At 44.2% G+C, this 13,848-nt stretch overlaps 1 protein-coding gene across 1 annotated transcript in view; it reads right to left on the bottom strand.

Moving 5' to 3' along the window:
* Positions 1 to 13,633, bottom strand: part of TSPEAR (thrombospondin type laminin G domain and EAR repeats) — a 190,748-nt gene extending 177,115 nt beyond the window's left edge. Inside the window, exon 1 of the mRNA XM_044002431.1 lies at positions 13,263 to 13,633. Within this exon, the coding sequence (XP_043858366.1) occupies positions 13,263 to 13,362 (100 nt within the window). The 5' untranslated portion in view covers positions 13,363 to 13,633. The remainder of the gene's footprint in view (positions 1 to 13,262) is intronic.
* Positions 13,634 to 13,848: the final 215 nt, after the last annotated feature.

Below are 13,848 nucleotides of genomic sequence, written 5' to 3'. Positions count from 1 at the left end.
ACTTCTATGATCTGCCTCTATGATGAGCTTCCGCCACAAGTCATTTTCAATAAATCCTGGAGGGAGGAAAGGGAGAAATCCTTCCCCCCACCCCCGAGGTCCTCCAAAAGAAAGACACAAAGTAAAATGGGGAAGAGGTGGCCAAAATGAGGTCATCTGCTGCTCCTTCCTAGGCACAATCTCCAGCATTTGATTCCTGCATCACAAACAAGTTGGTTCTGTGGCTCTGAGATGTCACCTAGTCCAAAGGAACACCCCTAGACTTCATCCACAGATGAAATTATAGACCTAGTGGGAAAAGAAATTCACAGACATCACCTCATTGAACTGCCTCATTTTACAGATAAAGAAATTGAGACCCAAAGAGGGGCAGTGACTTGCCTGGGATCATGGTACTGGTTAATGGCAAAACTGGAAACTAGACAGATCACCTGACAGGCGCCTTGACAAGTCCTGTGGTCTTTTACCATTCATCTCCAGGGAAGGATGGAAGAGACCTGAACTTTCATCCTTGGTCTGCCATGAACCCTGGCACACCAGCAGCCAAGTACCACCAAAGTAGAGAGAGCCCTGGGACTTGCAGTGAAGAAGACCTGAGCTAGAATCTTATACTTCTTAGCTGTGAGGCTCTGGGCAAGTCATTTGACTTCTGTCTGCCTCAGTTTCCTCATTTGTAAAATGGGGGTCATAATAGCACCTCCCTCCTCCCAATGAGTTGGCATTATGTACAGTGTTTCACAAACCAGAAAAGGCTGTGTGAATGCCAGGCATTCTTCTGAAACGGCTCTTTGACGCTGGGCAAGCCATGCATCCGAAGGTTCCCTTTGGGCACTAATTGCCTGTTATTCCACTGCTTTTAGAATTACTCCAGTTGGGGATGAGATGGCAGAGTGCTGAGAGCGCTAAATTAGGACACTAAAGCGCTGGGCTTGAGGCCTCCCACTCTTCCTTCCTGGCAGCATGCTTCCCCTCCCTGGGCCAGCTCTAGAGCTGGGGTCTTTAGTGCCTGCCGAGCACATCGCTGGTGTTCGATGAGTGCCTGGGAATTCGAGATGCTGCCTCTGAATCTCTATATGTATCCCACGTCTTGCCAGTCCTTCACCACTGCTATAGGCTCTTTGGGGGCTTTGAGGACAGGAACAAGAGGATGGAGAAGAAGGTGGATTGCTGTGGTGACTGTCATTAATGATAGCCATGCACCATAGCCCCATAAGGCAGCTGTTCCTTCTGGTTTTGTACCCATTGTATGGATGAGGAAACTGAGAACATCAAGGTCCCAGAGCCACTGAGATCTCAGCCCTTCCCCCTAAAGCCTTGTCCAGGTTATGGTCAAGGGTCTGACATCTTCACAGCCATGCCAAAGCATGCGCATGCAGAACTGCCCAGTATGGTGCAGACATGGGCCACCAGTGGAGGCAGGCTTGGGTTGGAATCCTGCCATCTGGTCACAGGCAGCTGACCATGGCCATTTACAGAGCAGTTTGACCATCTTCGTAGTTTTCTGGGGCTACAGTCACAATCAACCAAAGCATTTTCCTCCAAGGATAGCGAACAAACACACTGGAGAACAGCCAAGGTAAGACTATGCTCTGCCCTGTACTGTCTAGGGCTAAACTGGGAAGCCCTGGAGGGCAGGGAGCCAAGATGTGTTTTTCAAACGTCCTCAGAACAAATGAGGGCCGCCGGCCCTGACGGAGTGGGATGATGCAAGCCCGTTGGCATCTTTCCAGATGGAAGCTGGGGGTGCGGGCGCAGCCGCAGCAGCCGCAGCCACGACTCAGGGTCCCTGCCTTGTCTCTTTCTTTCTCAGTCTTTGCAGCTGGGTCATCATTTCATGATTTGCTAAGTGCCCTGGGGAAGGGGGACAGTCTTTTGAAATAGTACTTTTTATTGTTGTATGAATGGTTAGTCCCCTTCCCAGCCCTGGTGGGAACATGAAAATACAAGTTTCTGACTCATCTGCCAACAGAAGAGGAATTGGCTCACTTCCCTGCTAGCAGGGGGACGGCGACAGTAGTTTCCACCAATGTGTGCTTAGCTCTGAATCCTGGTAAAGGCACCCAAGGAGTCAAGGGGCCACCATTCCCTCAGTACGGACACTCCCTCCACCAGTGCAGAAGGCAATGCCTCAGGAATTTGGTTCCCAGGATTCAACCCCCTCCCCCCAGCCAAACTGATGGAGCCTCTCTGAATTCAACTAGACCGCCCTTGAGGGCAGAAATATACAAAGGCCCAAGCCCTCCTAAAGTTGATACCTTCCCTTTGATAGTTCTGTCCAACTTAGCCTTCTCTACCTTATCGGTACACAGTTGTTGGCTTATTATTTATCCCTTTGGCCTTTTTCTATCTCCTTAGCACAGGCTTAGGGCAGCTAGTCATGGTGCAGTAGACAGAGCACTGAGCTTGGAATCCAGAAGACTGGCTCATCTTCCTGAGTTCAAATCTAGCCTCAAACACTTCCTACCTGTGTGACCCGAAGGCAAGTCACTTGGCCCTATTTGCCTCAGTTGCTCATCTGTAAAATGAGCTGGATGAGGAACTGGCAAACGATTCCAGCCTGGATTCACAAAGAGTAGGATACAACTGGAAAAAAAAACCCAAACCCCAAACCAACCAACTGAAAGCACTGGTTTAGTATAGTGCCTAGCAAGTAGACACTTAATAATTGTTTATTGCCTGACTGACTTGGGGTCCATTCTCAAACCCTTTGCAGCCCAGCATGATAGATCTGAGCCTTCTTCATCCTGAGCTGCCTGCACAGAACAAGGAGGCATTGAAGAAAGACTATAAAAAGGTGGAGAAGAGGTTGCTTATGTCCCTGAAATATCATCTCTGTGGGTGTGTTTCTAAAAGTATCTCAAAATGATCCCATCATTTTGGTATCATTTGATGCCCTATAACTCATTTGATTTTTTTTTCTTTTTACAAAGCTTGCCAACCATATGGTTGAAAAGGTCTAGGAACATGGTGGGTCACACTCTTCCGGCCCCAAGAACATTGAGCCTGCAGGCACTGTATCTCTCATTTGCTAGTTATGTGAACTTCTCCAAGTCCCTCCCCCTCTCTGAGCCTTATTTTCATCTTCCAAAGTGGGTGACTGCTAATATCTCTTCAAGCTCTAGGTCAATAAGCCATCATCTCTCTGATGCAAGTGCTTCTTCCTTGGGTCCAAGTCCCAGATCATTGCTCTGAATGGCCTTTTGCATGACCACTGCCTGAGATGCTTCCCCCAGCCCACCTCCTAATCTGAGGCACCATGTATGAATCTCTCTACCTGTCAAATGAGGCTAAGCAAGGGACCAAGCCACTTAAGTTCTTTTGCAGTCTGACATAGCCTCATGTGTCTTAGCTCTTGACCCACCATGCCTCTCCCCATTGCTCTTTGGCCAACCCCAATTTCAATTCTTCTGATTCCTTGGTGTTCTAGAAGTTGCAGTACCATGGAGAGAGCATTTTTGTTAAGAACATAAATTGTGTCAGAGAGCAACTTGAGATCATCGAAAGAACTAAATAAACAGGTCCCAAAGGGAAATCCAGTTCATTCTCTGCCCATTCAATGCTGGTTCTATATCACATCCAATCAGCAATGTCCATCCAAAAGTTGTGTGCTGATGACTAACTCAATGGACTGCCTATGCACTTGCATGCCATAATCTGAACAATAGACATTCTTCATCCATTTTGTTTTTTTCTGTGTGGATTATTAGACCAATCACTTTGGAGTGTTCTCACTGAGGCTCTCTAGAATTCAGGGGAATTTTGTGATGAGCACCGTATCATCTGTAAACAAGAACAACTGGAGTACTTTTTGTAGGAAATCCATTTTCCATTTGGACTTTACCAGGATCATGGGTAATTTCCTGCAAGCTCCTCTGGTGAGCAAACATCTCCCTGTTTTATGTCTCACTTTCTACTTGGACTCAAGTTCTCATTAAACACTTAGTGCAATGATCACACCTATCAAAACATTAGGTGATCTGCATGTATTTTTTTCTTCTTCACTGAGAAAAGTGCTTAGTCTCTTAAATTATGTATTTTTCCTCCTCAAAAATCCTTGACTCTCAGTTCTTAGTGGCTATGTCAGCAGAGAATAGGCACTGGTGGATTCCACTGCATTAGAAAGACTTTAAAAATGGCCCTACTATCAGATAACACCAACTTCCCAAGTGCCAGTCTAGCTAGCTCACTGAAGGGGCTTATCACCATGAGATGGGTTACAAGGCAGTGAAATCTTTCTTCCCAGCCACTGCTAAAACAAAGGAAAATGCAAAATGGTGCTTGGTCTTTTGTGAGTCCACCATGGCTGTGTTTAGGCTTCAGAAAAGAAACCAGAGGATGGGGCAGCTAGGTGGTGCAGTAGATAGAGCACTAGCCCTGGATTTAGGAGGTACTGAGTTCAAATCTGTCCTCAAACACTTAACACTTAATAGCTGTGTGACCCTGGGCAAGTAACTTAACCCCAATTGCCTCACCAAAAAAAGAAAAAGCAAAAAAAAAAGAAACCAGGGGCAGCTAGGTGGCACAGTGGATAAAGCATTGGCCCTGGAGTCAGGAGTACCTGAGTTCAAATCCGGCCTCAGACACTTTACACTTACTAGCTGTGTGACCATGGGCAAGTCACTTAACCCCAATTACCTCACTAAAAAGAAAGAAAGAAAGAAAGAAAGAAAGAAAGAAAGAAAGAAAGAAAGAAAGAAAGAAAGAAAGAAAGAAAGAAAGAAAGAAAGAAAGAAAGAAAGAAAGAAAGAAAGAAACCAGAAGATGCTAAGAATCACACAGTTCACAAAATCACATGATTTGAATGTTGAAAAATACCCCACTGGCCATTTGGTCCAAGACACACCTAAAAGGAATCCTCACTTATGATATACTTGACAAGTGTTTGCAGATTTCTGATGAAAGAGGATCCACCACCTCCAGACACTTTTGTACAGCTCTAAGTGATGGAAAGTTTTTCGTAACAAAAACCCTACATTTGCAGCTGGGGTATTCTGGGGAATGGTCAAATCCAGAGTTTTGCTCTACTGGTGATCACTGATTCCCTTTAATGATGTTCACTAACCTTCTCTTTAATGACTCAGCCTGGAGTGTTTCTGGACATTGAAGTCAAGTTCACTGGCCTGTCGATTCCAATTCTAGAGTCTTCCTTTATATAAGACTCAGAGCAGCACTTAGCCTCCTCATATTCTCCATGATCCTTGAAAGACTTAACTTTGAGTGGCTCAGCAGCCACACCTGTCAACTGTGATTAGTGCTGTTTTCCAGTACCCAAGGCTGCAATTCATCTGGGCAATGGCAACAAAGTGCTCTCCTACTATTTCCTTACTTCTCTTGGACATCAATTTTCCATTTCCCATTTCTGCTCAGTCTTTTTCAGGGCAAAGGTCATTGTCCTTGGCAAAGAGAAGAGCATCAAAGTCAAGAACTGGGAAGTTCTAACTTCTTCCTCTTGTCAATTATCATCATTCCATCCACCCCAGTTTTTCGACTTTCTATAGCATCACCTGAATAGTAGGAACCTGTACATCCTGAGGATATCAACAACTGGGACTTCTCTAAAACAAGATCTTTGTCCAATAGCTACTTAGTTGAAATACTACTGGAAAGACTAAACAACATTGAGATTGATACTTTTCCTATAAATGAAGCTAGAAGACATCACAAGTCGCAGCTCAATGGAAGAAAAGATGGTCCACAGATTCTCCTTGGAAGGGCAGACAGATTGGTTTCATCAAGCACCCAGAGGCTACAGGAAGTAAGTTCATGGGACCCTTGATCATCTGACTTCATTGTGTGTGACCTGACAAACATAATAAAAGAAATCCCCCGCAAAGATCACAGCAGTTTATGTGCCACTATCTCTTGCAGAAAATCAAGGAGTAGAGAAAATCTATGAAAATCTTGACAAGATCTTGTAAGTTAAATCAACAAATACCTTGATAATCAGTAACATCAGTGTAGAAATGGATACTGAAGAGGAATTCATCAAATGCTAGAAAGTATGGCTTGAGAATAAGAAATGAAAGAAATTAGAGACTCACACACGATTCGGGATCTTCAAGTCCATCTGTCATGAAAACTTTCTTGAAGACATTTGAAACTGGGAATGACTAGCACCCAAATATAAATACACCCACACTTGGGCAAACTATCTTAACAGACAGGAAACAACTGGTTACCAATAAGGGAGTTATTTCCATGAATTAGTTCTATGCAGAACATAGACTAGTTAGAAAAAAGATAAATAAAAACAACAAATAAAAAGAAAGAATGAAAAGGTACTATGTAAAATGACAAAAGTCCCAAGCTGTTAACTATGGAAAGTGAATAAATGGAAAGCCATTGCCCTTATGATCACTGTTTCTTAAAGATAGCTAACCTATTCAAGTTTTCTTATACAACCATGACTAATGTGGTAATGTTTTACATAATTGCACTGCATAACCTATATCTGATTGCTCACCACCTCAGGGAGGGGGAGGGAAGGGGGTAGAAAGGAGGGTTAAAATTTGGAATTCAAAACTTTAAATTAAAATGTTTATTATTTTTTTAAAAGATGATTAACCAATGTAAATCCATGTCTACAATGGGGAGGCTAAAAGAGCCCAGAAAGAATGTCAGTCAGCAAACCCCTGAAGTGAAGAGATCTGGCAGCCAAGAGCAACAGTGGCTTGGGATATAAACTCATTTCAAAACATTGTGAAAGAGGAGAGCAGAATATAAGCAGCATCACCTTTCAAAACAGCAAAGTGTATTTAAATGAGGGAGAAACGCACTTGGCATGAGACCCAGCTAACTCAGAACTTCTTCAGGACACTTACAGAAGAGATGGGAAGTAGAACCACAATGCAGACAGAAAAAGGAACAGATCTGCTAGCACCACCAGAGCAATCCATCCTGGACAACAGGGGAAGCACCACATTTCACAAGATCCCCTGGAATCTAACAAGTCAGTAGCCAGTGCACTTGATGAGAGAGCAAATGAAACAGATGAAGAAAAAGGTGGGAAGAGCAGCTGGAACAGACTAAGTACATACAGAAGAATCCAATGCTAGAGGCAGTATAATTTTGAAAGAACTGAGAGATCAAGAGAGCTCAATAAGGGGAAAACACCAAATGAATTTTTTAAAATCACTAATTACGATAAAATGTAACTGAGGAAATCAGCATCTATCAACCCACAAATGTGGCTTTCCTCGATGCAAATATAAGACGAGCCCATTTCTGGGAGGAGAACAGGAAGGAGGAAGCGGAGGCTGCACAGGGGGCTCGGTCTCTTTGGCTGTGAGACATCACAGTGGTGGAGACAAGACTTCAGAAGGAGGAGATTAGGAAAAGCTAGGATTGCCATGTTATAGGAATTCTGTTCTCAATATTTCTCTTTTCTTTTACTATCTTTCAATAAACCCTTAAAAACCTAAAAAAAGAAAGAAGGAAAATATGAGAAGAGAACAGGGAGGCTTTCACTGATGTTTTTATCCAGCTGACCACCTCTTCATAGTCTCACAACTGACTGAAGAGGGTAGAAAATACTAGATCCCATAGTGCTGGTTCAAAAAAAAATGTCCTTAGTGGAACAAACCCTAGATTTCTAAGTTCTCCTCTGACAAGGCATCTCCCATGTGCTTATATTAAGATCATGAAAAACCATTTAGTAAATGAAGCCCCAGGAGACACATTGTTTAGTGATTCCCTGGGTATTGGCATCAAATCTGGCATAAAACAAGGAGACACAAACTCATCAGAGTAATTTGCTACTATCATAGAAAATGTTTTGCATAGAATCCAAAGGGAAAAAGGATTCTCCATTTGATAAACCCAAAGATCTCAGTAACTGAGGTAAGAATTTAGCATTCAACAGAAACTGCTAGAAAAAGTCTGATTACCTATTCTCAGCAAAACAATGATCCAAGACAATCCCAAAGAACTAATGATGAAGTATACTATCTACCTCCAAAGAAAGAACTGATATTGATTGAACACAAACTGAATCATGTTCTTTTTCACTTTTTCATTTTTCTTTTATTCAAATTTTCTTATACAAAATGACTACTCTGGTAATGTTCTACATAATCGCCCATTTATAACCAATTTCTGAGTGCTTACTGCCTCAGGGAAGGGGGGAGGAAGGAAAGGAGGAATAAAATTAGGAACTCAAAACATTAAATAAAAATGTTCGTTATGCAAAAAAAAGGAAAGAAAACAAAGAAAGAAAAACAGTCTGGCAGAAAAAAGGAACAACAACAATCAATCAATAGTTAATACTCGGAGAGCACCTAACTATGTGTCAGGCACTGTGCTAAGCACTTTATACACATATCATCTCAATTAATCTTCACAACTCCCCTGGCTATTATTAGCCTCAGTTTACAGAAGAGGAAAAAGGCAGACAGAGGTCAAGTGACTTGCCCAAAGTCATACATCTAGGAACTGTCTGAGTCAGGATTTCAACTCTTCCTAACTCCAGATCCATCCACTCCATTCACTGCACCACCTAGCTAATAGCATAGAGCAAAGTTTCTTAAACTGTGGGTCTCAACCCCATATGGGGTGGAGTGACTGAATGTGGGGGTCATGAAAAATTGGACAATAGTAAAAGGTTGTGTCTACCTATTTTATATTCCTATAAACCCAGGGCTGTGTAAAAATTTCTCAGGTGAAAAGGGGTCATGAGGGGGAAAAGTTTAAGAAGCCCTGCCCTAGAGCAATGTCTCCAAATAGGTATATGAATTAGACATAAAGGGTACATCATAAACAAATTAGAGGAATGGGACAGAAATGAACCTTCAGATCTATGGCTAGTGGGAAAGCTGATGAACAAAAAATGGATAGAGACAATCACATAAAATGGACAATTCTGAATACATAAAATTAAAGGTTTTTGTTTTGTTTTGTTTTGCTGGGCAATGAGGGTTAAGTGACTTGCCCAGGGTCACACAGCTAGTAAATGTCAAGAGTCTGAGGCCAGATTTGAACTCAGGTCCTCCTAAATTCAGGGCCGGGGCTTTATCCACTGTGCCACCTAGCTGCCCCTTAATTAAAGTTTTTACAAAAATAAAACTAATGCAGTTAAAAAGGAAGCAAGTGGGGCAGCTAGGTGTCGCAGTAGATAGAGCACTGGCCCTGGAGTCAGGAGTACCTGAGTTCAAATCCGGCCTCAGACACTTAACACTAGCTGTGTGACCCTAGGCAAGTCATTTAACCCCAATTGCCTCACTAAAAAAAAAAAAAAAGGAAGCAAGTAACTGAGAACAAATATCTGCAGCAAGTTTATCTGATAAAGGAAGGCTTATAAGGAGCTGATTCAAATTTATAACAATAAGAGCCATCCTCCAATTGATTAATGGTAAAAAAAAAAAAAGAAGAGCAGTTTTCTAAGAAATTCATGAATCCAACCTATCAATTTGTTATTGTTGTCCAACTCTTCCTCACCCCATTTGGGGTTTTCTTGGCAAAGATGCTGAAGTGATTTGCCACTTCCTTCTCTGGCTCATTTTATAAATGAGGAAACAAACAAACAGGATTAAGTGACTTGCCCAGGGTCACACAGTTAGTAAGTGTCTGAAGCCAGATTTGAACTCAGATTTTCATGACCCCAGGCCTGGTGTTCTATCCACCGAGTCACTAAGCTGCCCAAGCTATCAATAGCCCTATGGGGGGGGGGGGGGAATGCTCATTTGAGAAATGCAAATCAAAGAAGCTCTGAGGTGCCACCTCACATCCATCAGAATGACAAAGTTGACAAAAGAGGGAAATGATGAAAGTTAAAGGGATTGTGAACTGGTCCAGTCATTCTGGAAAGCAACTTAGAACTAGAGTTATCCCAAGAGAGAGGGGGAAAAGAAGGAAGGGCAGAGTGGGGGAGGGGACAGACAGAAGCAAATCCCTTTTAAAGAGGGATAGGATGAAAGAAGATGGATAATAGAATAAATATCATGGGGAAGGGATTAGGATGGAAGGGAAACAGTTAACAATAGTAATCATGAAAAAGAGAAAAGGGGGAAAAATTGTACCAAAAAATATTTATAGCAACTCTTGGTGGAGGCTAAGAATTGAGAATCAAGGGAATGTCCATCAACTGAGGAATGATGGGAAAAGATATGTTATATGATTGTGGTGGAATGATCTTGTACTATAGGAAATGACAAACAAGATGATCCCAGAAAAACCTGGAAAGACTAACGAACATCATTGTATAGTGAAGTGAGCAGAGCTGGGAGGACATTGTGCATAGTGACAGCAGTATTGTTCAATGATCAATTATGAATGACAACTACTCCCAGCAATGCAATGATCCAAGACAATCCCAAAGAACTAATGAGGAAGCTTACTATGCACCCCCATAGAAAGAACTGATAAAAAGAACACTTGTGGATTGTACATATATAACCTGGTTGTGATCTTGTGGAGGGGGGAGGAAAGGGAGGGAGGGAGGGAGAAAAATTTGGAACTTTAAATCTTACAAAAATGAATGTTGAAAACTACCCTTACATGTAACTGGAAAAAAATAAAATAAATGTTTATTGCTTTAAGAAAAAGAAAGAAAAGAACTACAATTATCCCTTCCACATCATGTCTTTCCCCACTATAGTTTTGCTATATTACAGGTTGGCATAAGAAATTAAAGAGAAAATTGGGGGAGTTTTGTGGAAACAGCAAATGACATGTGAAGGCCAGCAGACAACACATAAAAAGTTTAGAAACTTGGAAATGCATAAAAGATATGTATGGTATTGTATAATTTCAACATATTTTATCTTTTAACACCATGATAATTCAGACTTCTAAGGTATGAAGAGAGGGCCAAAAGTTTTTACATGGCTTTTCCAGATCAGAGGAGTGTCATGCTCCTAATTCCTATGATGTGGAAGGGGTAGCCATTTATCCTCACAAGTTATAGTTGAGTAACAATTGTGCACACCCTATGACCCGGCAATGCCACTACTAGGACTATACCCCCAAAGATATCAAAGAAATAGGAAAAGGACTCATGCAGGAAAAAAATAAATCCTTATAGAAGCTCTTTTTGTGGTGCCAAAGAGCTAACTAGAAAACACAAGTGCCCATCCATTGGGAAACTAAACAAATTACAGCAAATAAATATAATGGAATGTTATTGTGACGTAAGAAATGGTGAAAGGTACTGTTTCAAAGAAACCGGAAATTTGCATGAACTAATGCAAAGTGATTGACATTTATCTAACAAAATTGTAAAGACAAACAACTTTGAAACCCTGGACTCTGCTTAATGCAGTGCCCACCCATGATTCCAGAGCATTGATGAAGCAGAGGAATAGAGTTAAAATCTGTCCCACTGAAACTAGCTGATTATATAGAAGAATAAAATCCCAGAGGAACATTGCAGCTTCCCAGGACACGGGGGAACATCAAGATTTGTACTTGGAAAGAGAAACGGCTATTTATTCTTCAGTGTCTAATCAATTTGAACATGTAGACAAGATCACTCACCCAACTGTTTATTCCTGCCAATCTATTGGTTTTATGTAATAAACATGAATGCAAAACCAAAAAAAATAGATTTTTACTTTGTATTGAAATCATTTTGTAATAAAAGAAAGTTATGGCATTGACAGCACAAGTGGCTTTCCAGTAAGTTAGTGGAAGCATTCACCCAGCATCCCTGCTCTAATTCAAGTCACCTCTTTATCCTGCAGGAACTCAGTGAGCGCAGGGCTCACTCACCCCCATTCAGAAGTCCAACTCATGGTATATTGAAAGGCATGCTGGGTCTGGACTGAAAGGGTCCGAAGCACTGACTCTGCAATTTACTGCCATGTGACCCTGGGCAAGTACCTTGATTTTGTGCTCCTCGGTCTCCTCACCCATAAAATGAGAAGATGAGATTCAGTCTCCTCCGAGTTTCCCTTCAGCTATAATCCAATTAGCCTTATGATAAATGTGTCTTTTGACTCCAAGAGGCAAGTGGCAAAGGACCCCCATTGTCCTCCCAGTCCCCCATGATACAGTGATCAGATATGTGGGGTCCATGGAGGACAGCTCTTCCAAGCCAAACTTCAGATTGATCCTGCCTAAAACGGGGCATCCAGGCAGCTTCACTCTGGGTGACAACGTTTGCATTCACATTGACTTTTATGTGAATGTGTTTCCTCATGACAAGCAAAGTGGTTTTTTTCTTCAACAGAACATTCTAGAAATGCAGCCTCAAAACAAATTAATGAGTACTTTATCAACAACGCTTTAAGCAAAGGTCCAAGTTTGCTGTTCCCTAAGATTCCAGAGTACCCAATGTTCTCCCAACATTAATGGAGTCATTTCTCACCATCATTGCCTTCCCAGGCCCAATGCTTGGGGTTTTCTATTTCCATAATTATAGGTCTGATAAATAAAATCTCTTGGCACCAGTCATAGAAAGGTAATAAAATATCAGAACTGTTAGCAATTAAGTTGGTTTTTAAAAAAACACATCCTCCAAAGTTGTGAGCAAATCTCTCTTTTTGTTGTGTTTTCTCTTTTGTTTTCGTTTTTTGGCTTCTCCTGTCTCAGCTCAGCCCTAACGTGGGAGCATCAATGGGATGCTGCTGACTGGGGGCTTTGTCCCAACTTGGGCTCCAGTGCACGAGGAGCTCTCTTGGCCGGAGGGCGGAGGGGAGGTCGCTTGCCATAGTACTGCTTAGCCCCTCCCCTGCTCGCCCGCACTCATTCTAGCCCGCACTCAGGGCCGCGAGTGAGTGCAAGGAGGGGAGGGGAGGGGAGGGGAGGGGAGGGGAGGGGAGGGGAGGGGGAGAGGCGGAGGAGCTCCCTGCACTAATTACAGACCGGCTTTCACCTGGCGTCTGGCATTAATGACCACCTGTGGTGCTTTCTATCCTAGGGAGGAAATGCACCATTTCCCCAGCGTGCTTTCAGGGGAGGCTTGCTCATTCCTGAGGGACAGGTGGCAGCCCCTCGGGACCAGTGTGGCCCTGGACGCTCCGCGCGGCTCCTCCCGCCCGCTCTGGCTCTGCAGCCGGCCTCCTCAGGAGGAGCCTAGACCTGAGGCGGTTGGGTAGCCCGGTGCCGTTTGAAACCAGTCCCATTCCGCCCCCGACGCCGCTGCAGCGGTTGTCACCTGCGGAGGCATGGGGCATTTGTGTGGCTTCTCAGTTCACCTTGTCTCTCATTGACTCTACCCCAGGTGGCATTCTGTGACCGCCTTAGGCGCCACCTCGCGCTCCCCTGGCCGCGTCAGGCCCGGGTGACTGGCTGCCTCCCCATGCATCCCAGCCCAGAAGCACACCTACCTGTACAGTGCTCCCAGGACCTCCATCCTCGGGCGGTGCAGCGCAGGGGGTCGGCCCGCAGCAGCAGCAGCAGCAGCAGAAGTAACAGGGCAGCAGCCATCGGCAGGGAGGCAACGAGGCAGGGATGCAGCTCAGCCTCCGCGGGTGGCCTCCCCTCTCCTCTCCTGCGCGGGGCTCAGGTGGAGCAGGCAAAGGGTCTGGCAGCCTGCTGGGGGCAACTCTTCATGCTCTGCCCGGGGGGAGCACCCACGCTCTAGCCTCTGGCGCCCTCGAGGCACACATTACAGGCATGCACAGCCGCCTCCTCCTCAGTGGCTCCTGCTAAGCGTCCTGGGCTGAACGCTTGCCCTCTCCGTCTGCCTGAGCTGGTTCTTTCCCGACTCCCGGGTGACAGCTAGCCAGCCAGCCAGCCCGTCACCGTCCCTACAGTTGGGCCCGGAAGGGGGTGCAGTTCCGCCACCTCCCTCCCGGAGAAGAGGCAAGAAGGGCGCAGCGGCTCGGAGTTGGGGACCGCGGGCAGGCTGGCTGCCTGGAGGCTGCGGCCGCTCCCCTGTCTTTCCAAGCCCCCCTGGGAGTCGCCTTCTCC

The sequence above is a fragment of the Dromiciops gliroides genome, chromosome 4, assembly GCF_019393635.1.
Source record: "Dromiciops gliroides isolate mDroGli1 chromosome 4, mDroGli1.pri, whole genome shotgun sequence".
In the NCBI taxonomy this organism is placed as follows: Eukaryota; Metazoa; Chordata; class Mammalia; order Microbiotheria; family Microbiotheriidae; genus Dromiciops; species Dromiciops gliroides.
This window is presented reverse-complemented; position numbering and strand designations above follow the sequence as displayed.